General features: G+C 40.6%; 1 protein-coding gene across 1 annotated transcript; it reads right to left on the reverse strand.

The window, feature by feature from the left end:
- Nucleotides 1-142: 142 nt before the first annotated feature.
- Nucleotides 143-4,949, reverse strand: LOC117598054 (uncharacterized). Its single transcript, XM_034307447.2, has 5 exons — nucleotides 4,907-4,949; nucleotides 4,249-4,602; nucleotides 2,464-2,613; nucleotides 1,937-1,992; nucleotides 143-737 (listed from the first exon to the last, which is right to left on the reverse strand). The coding sequence occupies exons 1-5, from the start codon at nucleotides 4,947-4,949 to the stop codon at nucleotides 600-602; spliced, it is 741 nt and encodes a 246-aa protein (XP_034163338.2). The 3' UTR covers nucleotides 143-599.
- Nucleotides 4,950-12,349: the final 7,400 nt, after the last annotated feature.

Genomic DNA, 12,349 nt, shown 5'->3' on the forward strand with positions numbered 1-12,349 from the left:
TTTGACTGATCCGAGCTATTATTGTATATTGTATAGTGTACAGCCCTATTTATATATCTATAAATGATGAACAAAAGTGTTTTTTCAAATCACTTCAGTTTATTTGTGCATTTTCACACATACATTAACATCAGGTGCTCAAGCTGGGCATTACATCGATTATTAATTTAACTCTGGAGTATTTTAGAGGTTTGTAACAGAGCCATTAGATAGACCAGTTTCTTATGCAACATTGAATTACACCTCATCTTGTTTCTCACTGCCATTTTATCTCTACCAGTATCTCAGCTTTTCATCTCAGTCCTATGCAAATTTTTTATATAGGGCTTATATAGGCTTTATGAGCCATCTACTTTGCCTAAGCATTAAAAAATATTTTTTTAATTTATCTAAATAACCAGATGGTTCTTGTAACATTTATTATTTATAAATATAGTATTATAATATTTATTTCAAACTTTATTCCAAATATACTAAGTATTTATTTCAAAATAGTTCATTTTATCTCCATGGAAATCCATGTTAACTCAGTTATCTCTTTAAAACAAATTATTAAGAGCCAGAGAGAACAACACAGTTTTTATGATGTAATAATAAATTTATGACACCTTGTGTCTCCGAGGCTGTGAGGCGACTGTTGCGTAAGTCACGCTGTCCAAATCTGATGCTGTGTTTTTCTTAGCAGCTACGCTGGACCTTCTTTTGTGTTGAATGCTGGCATAATGCATATTTTCTTCCTATAGCGAGAGAGGGAATGCCATCTCATTACACCATGAAACAACAATTTCAATTTAGTTAAAATGTATTTACAATTTATTTAAATAATTTTTTTTAAAAATCTGTATCTTCCATACTGCTTATCCTACACAGGGTTTCTTGGAGCCTATCCCAGGGAACTTGGGACACAAAGGAGGGGACACCCTGGATGGGGTGCCAATCCATCGCAGGACACAATCACACACACATTCACAGACTGCAGACAATTTGGAAATGCCAATCAGCCTACGATGCATGTGTTTGGACTGGGAGAGGAAACCGGAGTACCAGGAGGAAACCCCGAAGCATGGGGAGAACATGCAAACTCCACACACACAGGGCAGAGGGGGGATTTGAACCCCCAACCCTGGAGGTGCGAGGCAACAGTGCTAACTACTAAGCCAAAAAAGAATTTGATTAACCTGTATAATGTTTTCTTTTTCGCTTCCTTTAGTTCCAACTTGGAATTGACATAATACTTGTTTTAAAGAGCATAATTTTTCTATATCAAATAATGATTTTACTTGGTGATTCCATGATAAAAATTAAACAGCTAAACTTGAAACCTCATTGAGAAATCCTGATTGAGTGAACCTGCAAATTAAACACTCCTAAATCCTACAAGTCTGTTCCTTTCCCCTGGTAAATTGATGTATCATGTAGGTGCATTTTCATATCGGACCATGATAGGTGCTTTATTTTTATTTTATCATGCAGTAATACTTGCCTGTCACATGTTTAACACAAACTTTTAACTTTCTTTTAAAACAATGCATCAAAACCTGCTACACTGAATATATTCACACAATGACTGTGTGCATACTTAAATTATTTCCACTGAATAGATATAATAATAATAATAATAATAATAATAATAATAATAATAATAATAATACCTTAAAATAATTAGTAAAGTTAATACTGACTTTAAATCTGAGGACAATATGTTTAACTGTTGTAAAAACCTATCTTCTCTCTTTTGACTCTAAATTTGTTGATATTACTTACAAACTGATATTATTGAAACAATGAACAAAACCATAATATAATATAATATGGTTTCATATACAAATATATATAATATAATATAATATAATATAATATAATATAATATAATATAATATAATATAATATAATATAATATAATATAATATAATATAATATTTCATATCTCTGGTACCTTTTCAGCGGAGTCTGTGGTGTTACTGCAACAGCTGCACGATGGTACTGACTCTCCTGAAAGGGAAAAGAATTTGATTTGAAAATTACAATACATACTAAATTTAAACACAGACACTAGTAGAATAAAAATTCAGGCTATTCAAATTTCAATGTTAGTTGACCTTCGAAAGATATCTTTTTTCTCTTTTTGCTGTAGCAGCTAAGTTCTGTGAGAAAAGAAGTTTGTGAGTCACTGCTAGTTCACTATGCAATGCATACCATAGCTGTTCATAATTATGCATGGATTATTTACTACCCTACTCATCACTTTTTCATTTACTCCATTCTGTTTTGATTAATAAGGTAGGAAATAAAGGGTTAATTCTGTGATCTTGAGATTAAATTAGCAGATGATTTTGAATTGTGAAACTGTGAATCTTCATGTAACTGGTAAGGAATTTACAGAACTAACATTTTTAAATAGTTCTTTTACAGCTTATTGAAAAATGATACCCAATTAAAAATGATATGGATAAATAACTGCACCTTTGAGCCTGCAGCAGAACATGTAGATGAAGATGAGGTTTATTAGGACAGAGACACACAGACACACACACACTGTAATCCAGAGCTCTGATCCTGACTGCTGGGTATGTGGAGGCTCAGACGAGTTATCAGTCTTACGATGTTGGTCTTCTGAAATACAGAAACACAGAGTGACACAGATATCAGTAGAGTGCAGAGAAAAACCTCTTCTGTACGATTCAAAATGAACAATTTGATTAGGCCATCACTGACACTATGTGTAAGAGTTAAAAACAGATTGTTTATTTATCCATTTTCTCTTTAAGCAGTTTCATCTCACAACCATCTTGCAGTTAATTCTGGTCACTTGGTGAAAGCTTACAGATAGCTTTAAAATTAGCAGCACTCTTTGCTAAAATAAGCAAAATAAACATCACACACAATGATTCAAGTGTTTTTACACAAATTTGGAGAAACAGAAACCCATTCTGTTACAAAAGAAGGAGTAAATAAAAAAAATTATAAATGTTAAAAATATATAGTAACTTCTTTTCAGGTAATAATGTAAAGTATTATTTACATAGATTATGTACATTAAATCAAAAACAGTTTCTTTTTTGTATGTATTATCATTTTAAATTTGCTCACAGTTTTCAGGAAATTTAATGTTACTTTATTAATGTCCCTTTTCTTTGGGGTATTAATATGAGGGTGCACACGTAAAATCCCTTTGTTTGAATTTGAAAACAAAAAAGAAAAACAAAAGAGACATGATTGCTAATCTGCACAAGTCTGGTAATATATATGTAAATACATAAGCAGTTAAAAATGTTTCAAACATCTAGAGCAGTTAAAAAGGACGCACAACTATATGGCTCTCCTGCCATACTGGAAGAGTTGTGTCAAAAAATCCCTTCCAGAAAGAAGAACAAAATGCAGCTAATAATATTATAAAGCAGCTTGAAATGTTGTGCATGGAGCAGGGTCAAAGATCCTCTACAAGTGTCTCTAATCTTGGTAGAAATTACAGAAAGAGACTCAGTGCTGTTATTCAATCCAGGGAATTTTTCCAAATATTTGCAAATGCAAAAAATATCATTCAGTGCAAGCATTATAAATTTTTATATCCTTTTTGATGCAGGGTGCCAATAATTATGGATTGACTAGTTTTGCAGCACTTCTAGCTCCTTAAACATTTTGGTTTATTTGTTTGGATAAAACTGTCTGCCAAAAAAAAAAGGAAATTGTAATTGTAATATTTTTCGGAAGTGAGAGATGGTATGTATAGTTCTTTTATTACTGGCAAACTGATCTTACCACTAACTTTAAACTTTAGTGATATTTTAAAAAAAGTTTGGTTTAAAAGTAAAATAATGTCTCCTGACACAATGATCAGTTGATTATCTTGGGTGACAAAGGTATTTTCAAGGAATCTTTCAAACTCTACCAGTTTAGTGTTAGAAATTTAGTGTATCCTTAGGGTTTAATTTAATTGCATGGTCAGCTAGAAACCTCCAAAATAACTGAGCCAATCAAGTTAGTGAAAAAAGATATTATAGAATTTACAGATATTACAGATATTATAAAACGAACAATTATGACTTATGCTGTTTTGTAAAATGTACAATTTTATTCTAAAATCTTTATTAACCTCTTACAAGGGTTTAATAGATTTGCCAGATTATCCATTAAAATAGAAGTGAAAAATGTTTAATTATATGATAACAAATTGTTATACTAAACAACTACACAAATATACAGTAAGACAGTATTAATATTCATACCGAATAAAGTATTGTTACTGACCTGTAAAGTTCAGTCTGATGAGTTTCCCAAACTGAATGTGTGTCGTTTTGTTTCGACCTCCACAGTAATAAAATCCCAGATCTGTCTCTCTAACTCCTATAATCACTAAACTGACTGAACTGCTGCTTTCTGTTACATAAAAGTGACTCTCGTTCACATTATAACTGAGGATAAACTCTTTCTTCAGGTTCCTTTTGTCAGCACATATCAGCAGCTTCACCTCCTCAGATCTCAGTCGATACCACAATATCTCAGTATAATTAGTGATGTTACAGGGCAGGGTGATGTTCTCTCCAGGATGGACAGATAAATGATCAGTTGAAGCGATCTGAAGGAGATTTGGCCAGAAGACACCTGAAAGAACAACACCACATTAAGAGGTTCATCATCACTCTCCAAACCAGCTAATCTTTCAAACAGTGTAGACTCATTTACACTGTCTTCAGATACATTTCTGGCATACAATCAGATATTCTCCTCAGTATTAATAACTTACCCAAAGTTGTAAATACCATTCAATCTCTCACTGCTACACTAAATAACAGTTCTTTATAATTCACACCTATCTGATTATATATATATATATATATATATATATATATATATATATATATATATATATATATATATATATATATATATATATATATAAACTCACCAAACAGCAGCTGCGGTGTAAACAGACTCAGGAGTTTGGCCATTGCTCCCTGAGATGCTCCGGTGGTCTATGAAAAAGTGATGCTTTTTTAATTTACTTAGTTAAGTCAAAACCTCTCTGTTCCTACTGTGTGTCTTAAGTTCCTGTTAGCCACTTTAGCCACAAGCCTCTACATCCTGTTGTTCTTGATGTGTCCAATAAGCTGCTGACATCACTAGTCTCATTTTAATTCTCAGATAGAGCATACAGACCCAGCCTCCTTGTTGCACATGAATTTGTGCATCACGTGCTATTTGTGGAATGGCCTGCATTAATTCATAGACTCATGCAGTTCAATCCACAAATTGAGACAATCGCTAATGCCCACATTACTCCAACCAATCACAACAGTTATAAACGCAACCAATTAACAAGCACCAGGGAGAGACTTCTGCAGCACACACTTGATATGGAGAAATGTTGGACTAATAATCATCAGACATATGGAGTGAAATCAGTGTCAGCAGAAACTGAATTTGTAATGAATGAAAAAATATGTGACATAAAATCAGATACTATTGTTAATTGTTTATTTATCTGTTATTACATTACATGTCAGCAGATGCAGCTAGGTTTTAGAATATGACGGCTGCAGAAACCTGTATATGGGGTTTTTACAGTAACCACCATAGGCTTCATGGAAAGGCTGCTGCTGCTCGTCTAGTTCAATGATTGTATATATGACTGGTGCCATTCACTCCCCTTGTGCATTTATGAAGCCTTTTTTTTGGTAGAAATGGGAGTCGCCACTCAGCCAAGGCATGCACAGTAGATAGGGCTGACTTGACAGTGGACCTGCCTCTCACCCGCCCATTTTGGTGATGGACACAGTCTGTGAAAGTGCACACTGTGAGGCACCCGAAGTACAATGTATAGCAAAAACAAAAGAATCGACCTTTCAGAGGAGACTGTATATACATATACTTACTTGGGGTACACATATGCACACCTGATTCAGCTCTTCTTTTATATTAAGTCATTCTTGAATCATGCAGGTGTGCTGGGAGCAAGGAAACCTCAAAAATATTAACCTTGAACCTTAGAATATTCAAGCCAGATCTGGACTCAATTCTACTGATGTAGCTCTTTTCGCCCTCTAGACCTTCCTGATTCATTTGCTTTGAAGGTTCTGCACTTGTGATTCCATGAAGATTTGCACTTCCCAAAAACAGTTTATGCCCAAGACTCACTCTTGCTTTAGTGGATACTGTAGATTTGTACCTACAACTGCAGTAATCATAAAGATTGTCCTGTGCTCAACTCAGGATGCTTATCGGGGAAGAAGATCATCGGGGTCTCTCTTCCCTCCATCACAGACATTTACACCTCACGCTGCATCCGCAAAGCCACCAGCATTGTGGATGACCCCACACACCCCTCACACACACTCTTCACACTCCTGCCGTCTGGTAAACGGTACCGAAGCATTCGGGCCTCACAACCAGACTGTGCAACAGTTTCTTCCTCAATCAGACTCCTAAATACCTAGAACTGGACTGAAGGAACACACACACACACACATACATATACACACACACACATATATACACACACACAACTGAACTGGTCCAAAGGAACTCACGCATACATACATACATATATATACACACAACGGAACATCCTCTATGCACATGCATTGCACATGTTTTTCACATGTCTTATTATTGCTGCTACTACTATGTTTACACTGTTTACACTACCTCAGCTGTAATATTTGCACTACTGTCACTTTATCACTTTCAACAGGACTGTGTACTGGTCGGCGTCGTAGTTATGTACTGTCTGTTCTGTCTTTTGTTGTCTGCACATGTTTGCACTTGTGCACTTTGCGTTTAATTTATGTAGTCCCCGTAGTACTGTGTTGTTCTGTGTTGTCTTATGTGGCACCTTGGTCCTGGAGAAACGTTGTTTTGTTTCACTGTGTACTTGTATATGGCTGAAATGACAATAAACTCCACTTGACTTGACTTTGCTTGACTTATTCCCAATTTTCTCATGCTGAACATACTTTCAGCACATTTAGTACTGTTGTCTTTATTCTTTTATTCCCGTATACTGTAATAATTTATAATCCCACTACCCAGAAAAAGATGGGTTCCCTTTTGAGTCTGGTTCCTCTTGACATTTCTTTGTCATTGTCGCCTCTGGGTTTTCATTAGGGATCTAAGTCTACATCCAGATTTTTGTAGCCATGTCAATTGTTAAAAGCACTATACACATAAAATTTAAAAGTAAGTTCCCAGGATTGAAGTCCCTGGGACCATATGTAGTGTACTTTTGCCCTGAGCGCATAATACTTAATACCTTTGCAAATCAAGGCTACAAAGTGAACAATTCAATATAGTCTTTATCCATCCAGGCCTATCTCTCTCTTTCTGTCTACAGTTCTCTCTCTCAATATTTACATGGGGCTACGTCTACGACTATCGACTCCACAAGCTGCCTCTGTGTGCTTTTATACAAAAATATAATTTAATTGAATTGAATGTTCAGACAATAGATGTAGACTATAGATGTAGACTATAGATCAGTCAAACCTGCTTATAGATCTTAATTTTTTAAGAGAGCTTTTTAAGAGATGTACAGCACCGGGCGCTCCACCCCCTCCACCACCTGGGACAACACAGCCCCCAACCCTCTGTTCAACGTGTCCATCTGCAAAATAAAAGGGAGAGAGAAGTCAGGAGAATGCAACAGTGGTCTGCCACACAGGGCAGCTTTTACCTGAGTGAAAGCCTGCTGACACGGCTCCGTCCACTGGACCGGATCTTTTAGTGAGATCAGTCAGTGGGCTAGTTAGGCACAAACCTCTGATAATAGCCAGTCAGCCCCAGAAACTGTCTCACTTCCTTTTTGATCATGGGTCTTGGGCAGGCCGCAATCGCTGCAGTCTTATCAATTTGGGGACACACTTGCCCATGACCCAAGTGGAAGCCCAGATACCGTACTTCCACCTGTCCAATCGCACACTTCTTTGGGTATGCTGTGAGTCCCGCATGCCTCAGCGATCTCAGGACAGCCCTCAGGTGCTGCATATGCCGCTGCCAGTCATTACTATAGATAATAATGTCATCCAAATAAGCAGCGGCATAAGCAGCTTGCGGGTGGAGGATTCTGTCCATGAGTCTCTGGAACGTCGCGGGGGCCCCAAACAACCCAAAAGGAAGGGTCACGAATTGGTGTAACCCAAACGGAGTGGAAAAGGCCGTTTTTTCGCGAGATATTGGAGTCAAGGGGATCTGCCAATATCCCTTTGTCAAATCCGGTGTCAAATAAAAGCGAGCCGCACCTAACCAATCAAGCAGTTCGTCAATGCGAGACATTGAGTATGCGTCAAATTTAGACACCGAATTGACACCGAGTTGTCCACACAAAAACGGACAGTCACATTGGCCTTGGGCACCAAAACCAGTGGGCTGCTCCAGTCACTGTGGGACTCCTCAATTACTCCCATGTCGAGCATAGCCATGGAGTTCCTCCCAAACCACATTTTTCTTGTGTTTGGGCAGATGATAGGGTCGGCTGTGTACTACCACCCCTGGAGGTGTCTCTATGTGTCGCTCTATGAGATCAGTGCCTCTGGGGAGAGGCGAGAACACATAGGAAATCTCCGCTTATAGTTTTGCCACGTCCGTAATTTGGGATGGAGAGAGGTGGTCCCCAAAAAGGACTGGGGTTTGGATTGAGCAGCAGTTTTTAAAGTTACTTCCAGTCCTAGCTCCTCTCTCTCCGGAACCAGTTCACTAGAACCAATACAAAGAGATGCCCTCATGCAGTCCGCTCCAATGGCCCGACGAGATCCATGCCAATTCTTTCGAAGGGGACCTCGATTAATGGAAGGGGGCGCAAAAGCGCTTTTGGGGTGGCCGGCGGATTCACCGGCTGACATTCGCGACATGCCGCACACCACCTGCGAACATCGCCGCGAATGACCAGCCAATAGAAGTGGGCCAGGAGATGGGCCAGCGTCTTATCCTGTCCTAAGTGCCCCGCAATCGGATTATGGTGAGCCGCCTGGAATAATAATTCCCGACGGCTCTTCGGAACCAACAACTGGGTCAACTCCTCTTGTGTTTGAGTGTCCTGTGTCACTCGATATAACCTCTCTTTAATAATCGAAAAATAGGGGTGGTAGAGCATAGCAATCCACCAATGCGTGGTATGTACCTCTTTGAACACTCCCCGGTATGCGATAAGTCCCGGCTTGATCGGGGGCGCCCTGCGGCATATTGGGGAGCCGGACCGACGCCCCCAACTCCATCACGTGGCAGTGGTCTTGGGTATGCCCGGGCTCCCAGCAGCGCCATCACACTCGCCCTTACTCCCACACCTGCAGGCCCAGATTCACTCACCTGGGGGAGACAAGAGACAGACACGGGAAGAGGAAGGGGGAGTGAAAGCACGGGTTTGGGGAACAGGTTTCGGGGGAATTGGCCCCCGTTTCCATGGAGCAGGCTCAGGGGAAGGGTGAGGAGGAGGGGGAGAGACACAAGAGCGAGAGAGAGGGGGGGGGCTCGCCTGCCCCCGGATATGCCGCCATGTGGTCCTCTGCCAGCTGGACGGCCTCTTCCAGCGATGCCGGTCGGTGACACTGGACCCACTCCGCCGTCCCCTCCGGAAGTCGGGTGATGAACTGCTCCAGTACCACAAGGTTGATCACCTCCTCTGCGGTGCGGCCCTCAGCCAACAGCCACCTCTGGCAGGTGTCCCGGAGCTTCTGGGCAAACACGAATGGGCGGCCAAGCTCACGGAAGGTCAGCGTTCGGAAGCGCTGGCGATGCTGTTCTGAGGTGTGGTTGACCCGTTGCAAAACCGCCCGTTTCAGGTCCTGATAGATCAGCATAGTGGCGACTGGCAGCTGCTGGGCTGCAAATTGGGCTTCACCTGTCAGGATCGGCAAGAGGCGTGCTGCTCACTGATCCTCGGGCCAGCCTCACGCCACCACGGAGCGCTCATACAGTTCTAGGAACGCTTCTGGATCATCCCACGGTCCCATCTTGGTGAGGGTGACGTGGGGCGTGGCCCTGGAGGCCTCTGGCTCTGCAGCTGCGATGCCAGCCTGCCGGACCAGGCCCTGGAGCACCTGCCGATCTGCTTCCTGTGTGTCGAGCAGCTCCGTGAATCGCTGTTCCTGGTTTTGACCCAGCTGGAGAAGAGCATGATGCTGAGTCGGGTGGATGCTGGCAAGAGACGAGATCCATGACGGCGCCTTCCTCAATTCTCCCAGGTTTCGGCACCGGTGTGACAAGCTCACTGTATCGGGCTGAAATGAGGAAGCAGGAGACAGGCTTAGCACAACCCAGAGGCTCTTTATTCACAACCTTTTTTTCCCGCTTTTGTTTTCCCCACTCTAAGAGGTCACGTCTTTTTCCCCACGACTATACACACACATACACCCACAAGCACACTGCTCTGGGCTGGTTCATGCACTCTCTCTCCAGGCGCTCGTCTCTCTCGCTCTCTTATCGTTGCCTCCACTCACAGCAACGCAGAATGCTTGTTAGTTAAATTCCCCGTAGGTGCGCACTCCTTACCACTCCTCTTCTCCGACCCTGCCCTCCATTCAAAAATCGGCGCTCGACTACGCCGCCGCTTCCACAACGTATTTATTTTCTTAAGTGCATTTTATTCAAAAATCATTTACACCATTTAAAATTTCTTAGAAATAAATTACAACCATAAACATTTATCATAATATGTGTAAAGCCATTAAAAATATATAACACAGTGTGTCCAAACATCTGACTGGTAGTGTATAGTAAATTGTTGCTATTCACAGAGCAGTCTCAGATAAACTGGGTTAAGGACTTCTCATCTTTTTATACAGGAACACATACTGTAACTGATGTTTTCACCTCCTCACCTTTGGGTGTGTAACACTAGCAATTGGCTAGAGGAGTGCCACAGAGGGTAGTTAGCAGCTAGATAGCTAGAGGTTAGAAAGAGGCTAGAGACAGGGTATGGGAAAATAATGATAGTTAGGAGAACTGGCAACAAAAAGAGACTAGCATGCATACACATGCACTTTGGAAAATAAGGCCAGCAACATGTTGGATTCACATTTGCTGAGTAAAGCTTCTATAGAATCATGAATAGCATCATCTATGAAATATACTGCATATAACACTGCAGTGCACAAAATACTGTAAGTGGTTCCCTGAGCAAGCATGACTCCACATGTTTTGTTTCCAGCATGTTTATTACAATGGACAACAAATATTTTGCTACCTGAAAAAGATTTTCCTGACACACACTGTTTCTACTGTTTTCAAACTTTAATTTCAATGTTGTGTACAATGCATGTAAAAGAAATGTTTTCCAGATATGACTGGTCATGTAGATCACGACAGATGCTAGGGTTGCAGCTCGGATACACCAAGTACTATGCTTCATTTGCGAAAGGGTCTCATTACATTAAAAAGGACTAGCCACATTGTAAGCATATGGTTCCAGGGCAGAAAAGTATGGTGCATAAAGTGCTTGTCTGCCTAACAAAAATATTTTTGCCTACTTCTCATATAATACTTGGGCTGATTAAATTTTTTTATGAAAGTAATGAAGAAGGAAAATGAAGAATTTCAATACAAGACAGATGTTTTCCAAAATACCTGATGCCAAGATAAAGGAAGGATTTTTTTTTTTGGTCCCGAAATCAAACAGGTCATCAACGACAGGCAGTCTGAAGCACTACTAGTGGGGCCAGAGAGAACTGCATGGAAGGCATTCAAGAATGTTTCTGAACATTTTTTTGGGAACTATAGAGCGCCAAATTACATGCAGCTGGTTGACAAAGTGCTTTAAGCATAGAAAACCATGGGGTAAAAGTAACATTTGTGTTTATCCAAGCTCCTATGTAACCATCTGAAATTATATTAAAAAAAGAACTAACCCCCTTTCATCAAACTGCATCTTGACAGTTCTATCGTCCAATCAGAGTGCGCCACGTCACGAAGTCCCTCCCCTTTTTATCCAATCAGAGCGCACCGTGGCGGAAAGTCCCGCCCGCCTTTCGACCGATGAGATTCTTCTTTTTTTCCAGATGTCCCGCCCCGATCCCCCTCCCTAATTTTTGTGGGTCCGTTCACGCGCATCTGTGTTCCGTGCGGGGGTCAACCCCCTTTCTCTCTCACCCCCCTCACCCCCGGTCTGGGGTCCGTGCAAATTGTCCGGCCAGTGCACGAGGTCGGATTTCAGGCGGCTAGTGTCATGCCGTTCCGCTCTTAAACTTTAGCTAATATTTAATACATCTTAGATAAATTTGGATTAAAGCTAGCTAGCAAAAATTCCCCAATTGAAAGAGTTTAGCAAAAAAAAAAACCCGCAGTGCTTAGCATCAGTTAGGTTAGTCTCGCTATTTATATTTAGCCACGTTTTACCAAGAAGCATATGAGGAACATTTAATGC

This window comes from Pangasianodon hypophthalmus, chromosome 9 (genome assembly GCF_027358585.1).
Source record: "Pangasianodon hypophthalmus isolate fPanHyp1 chromosome 9, fPanHyp1.pri, whole genome shotgun sequence".
NCBI lineage: Eukaryota > Metazoa > Chordata > Actinopteri > Siluriformes > Pangasiidae > Pangasianodon > Pangasianodon hypophthalmus.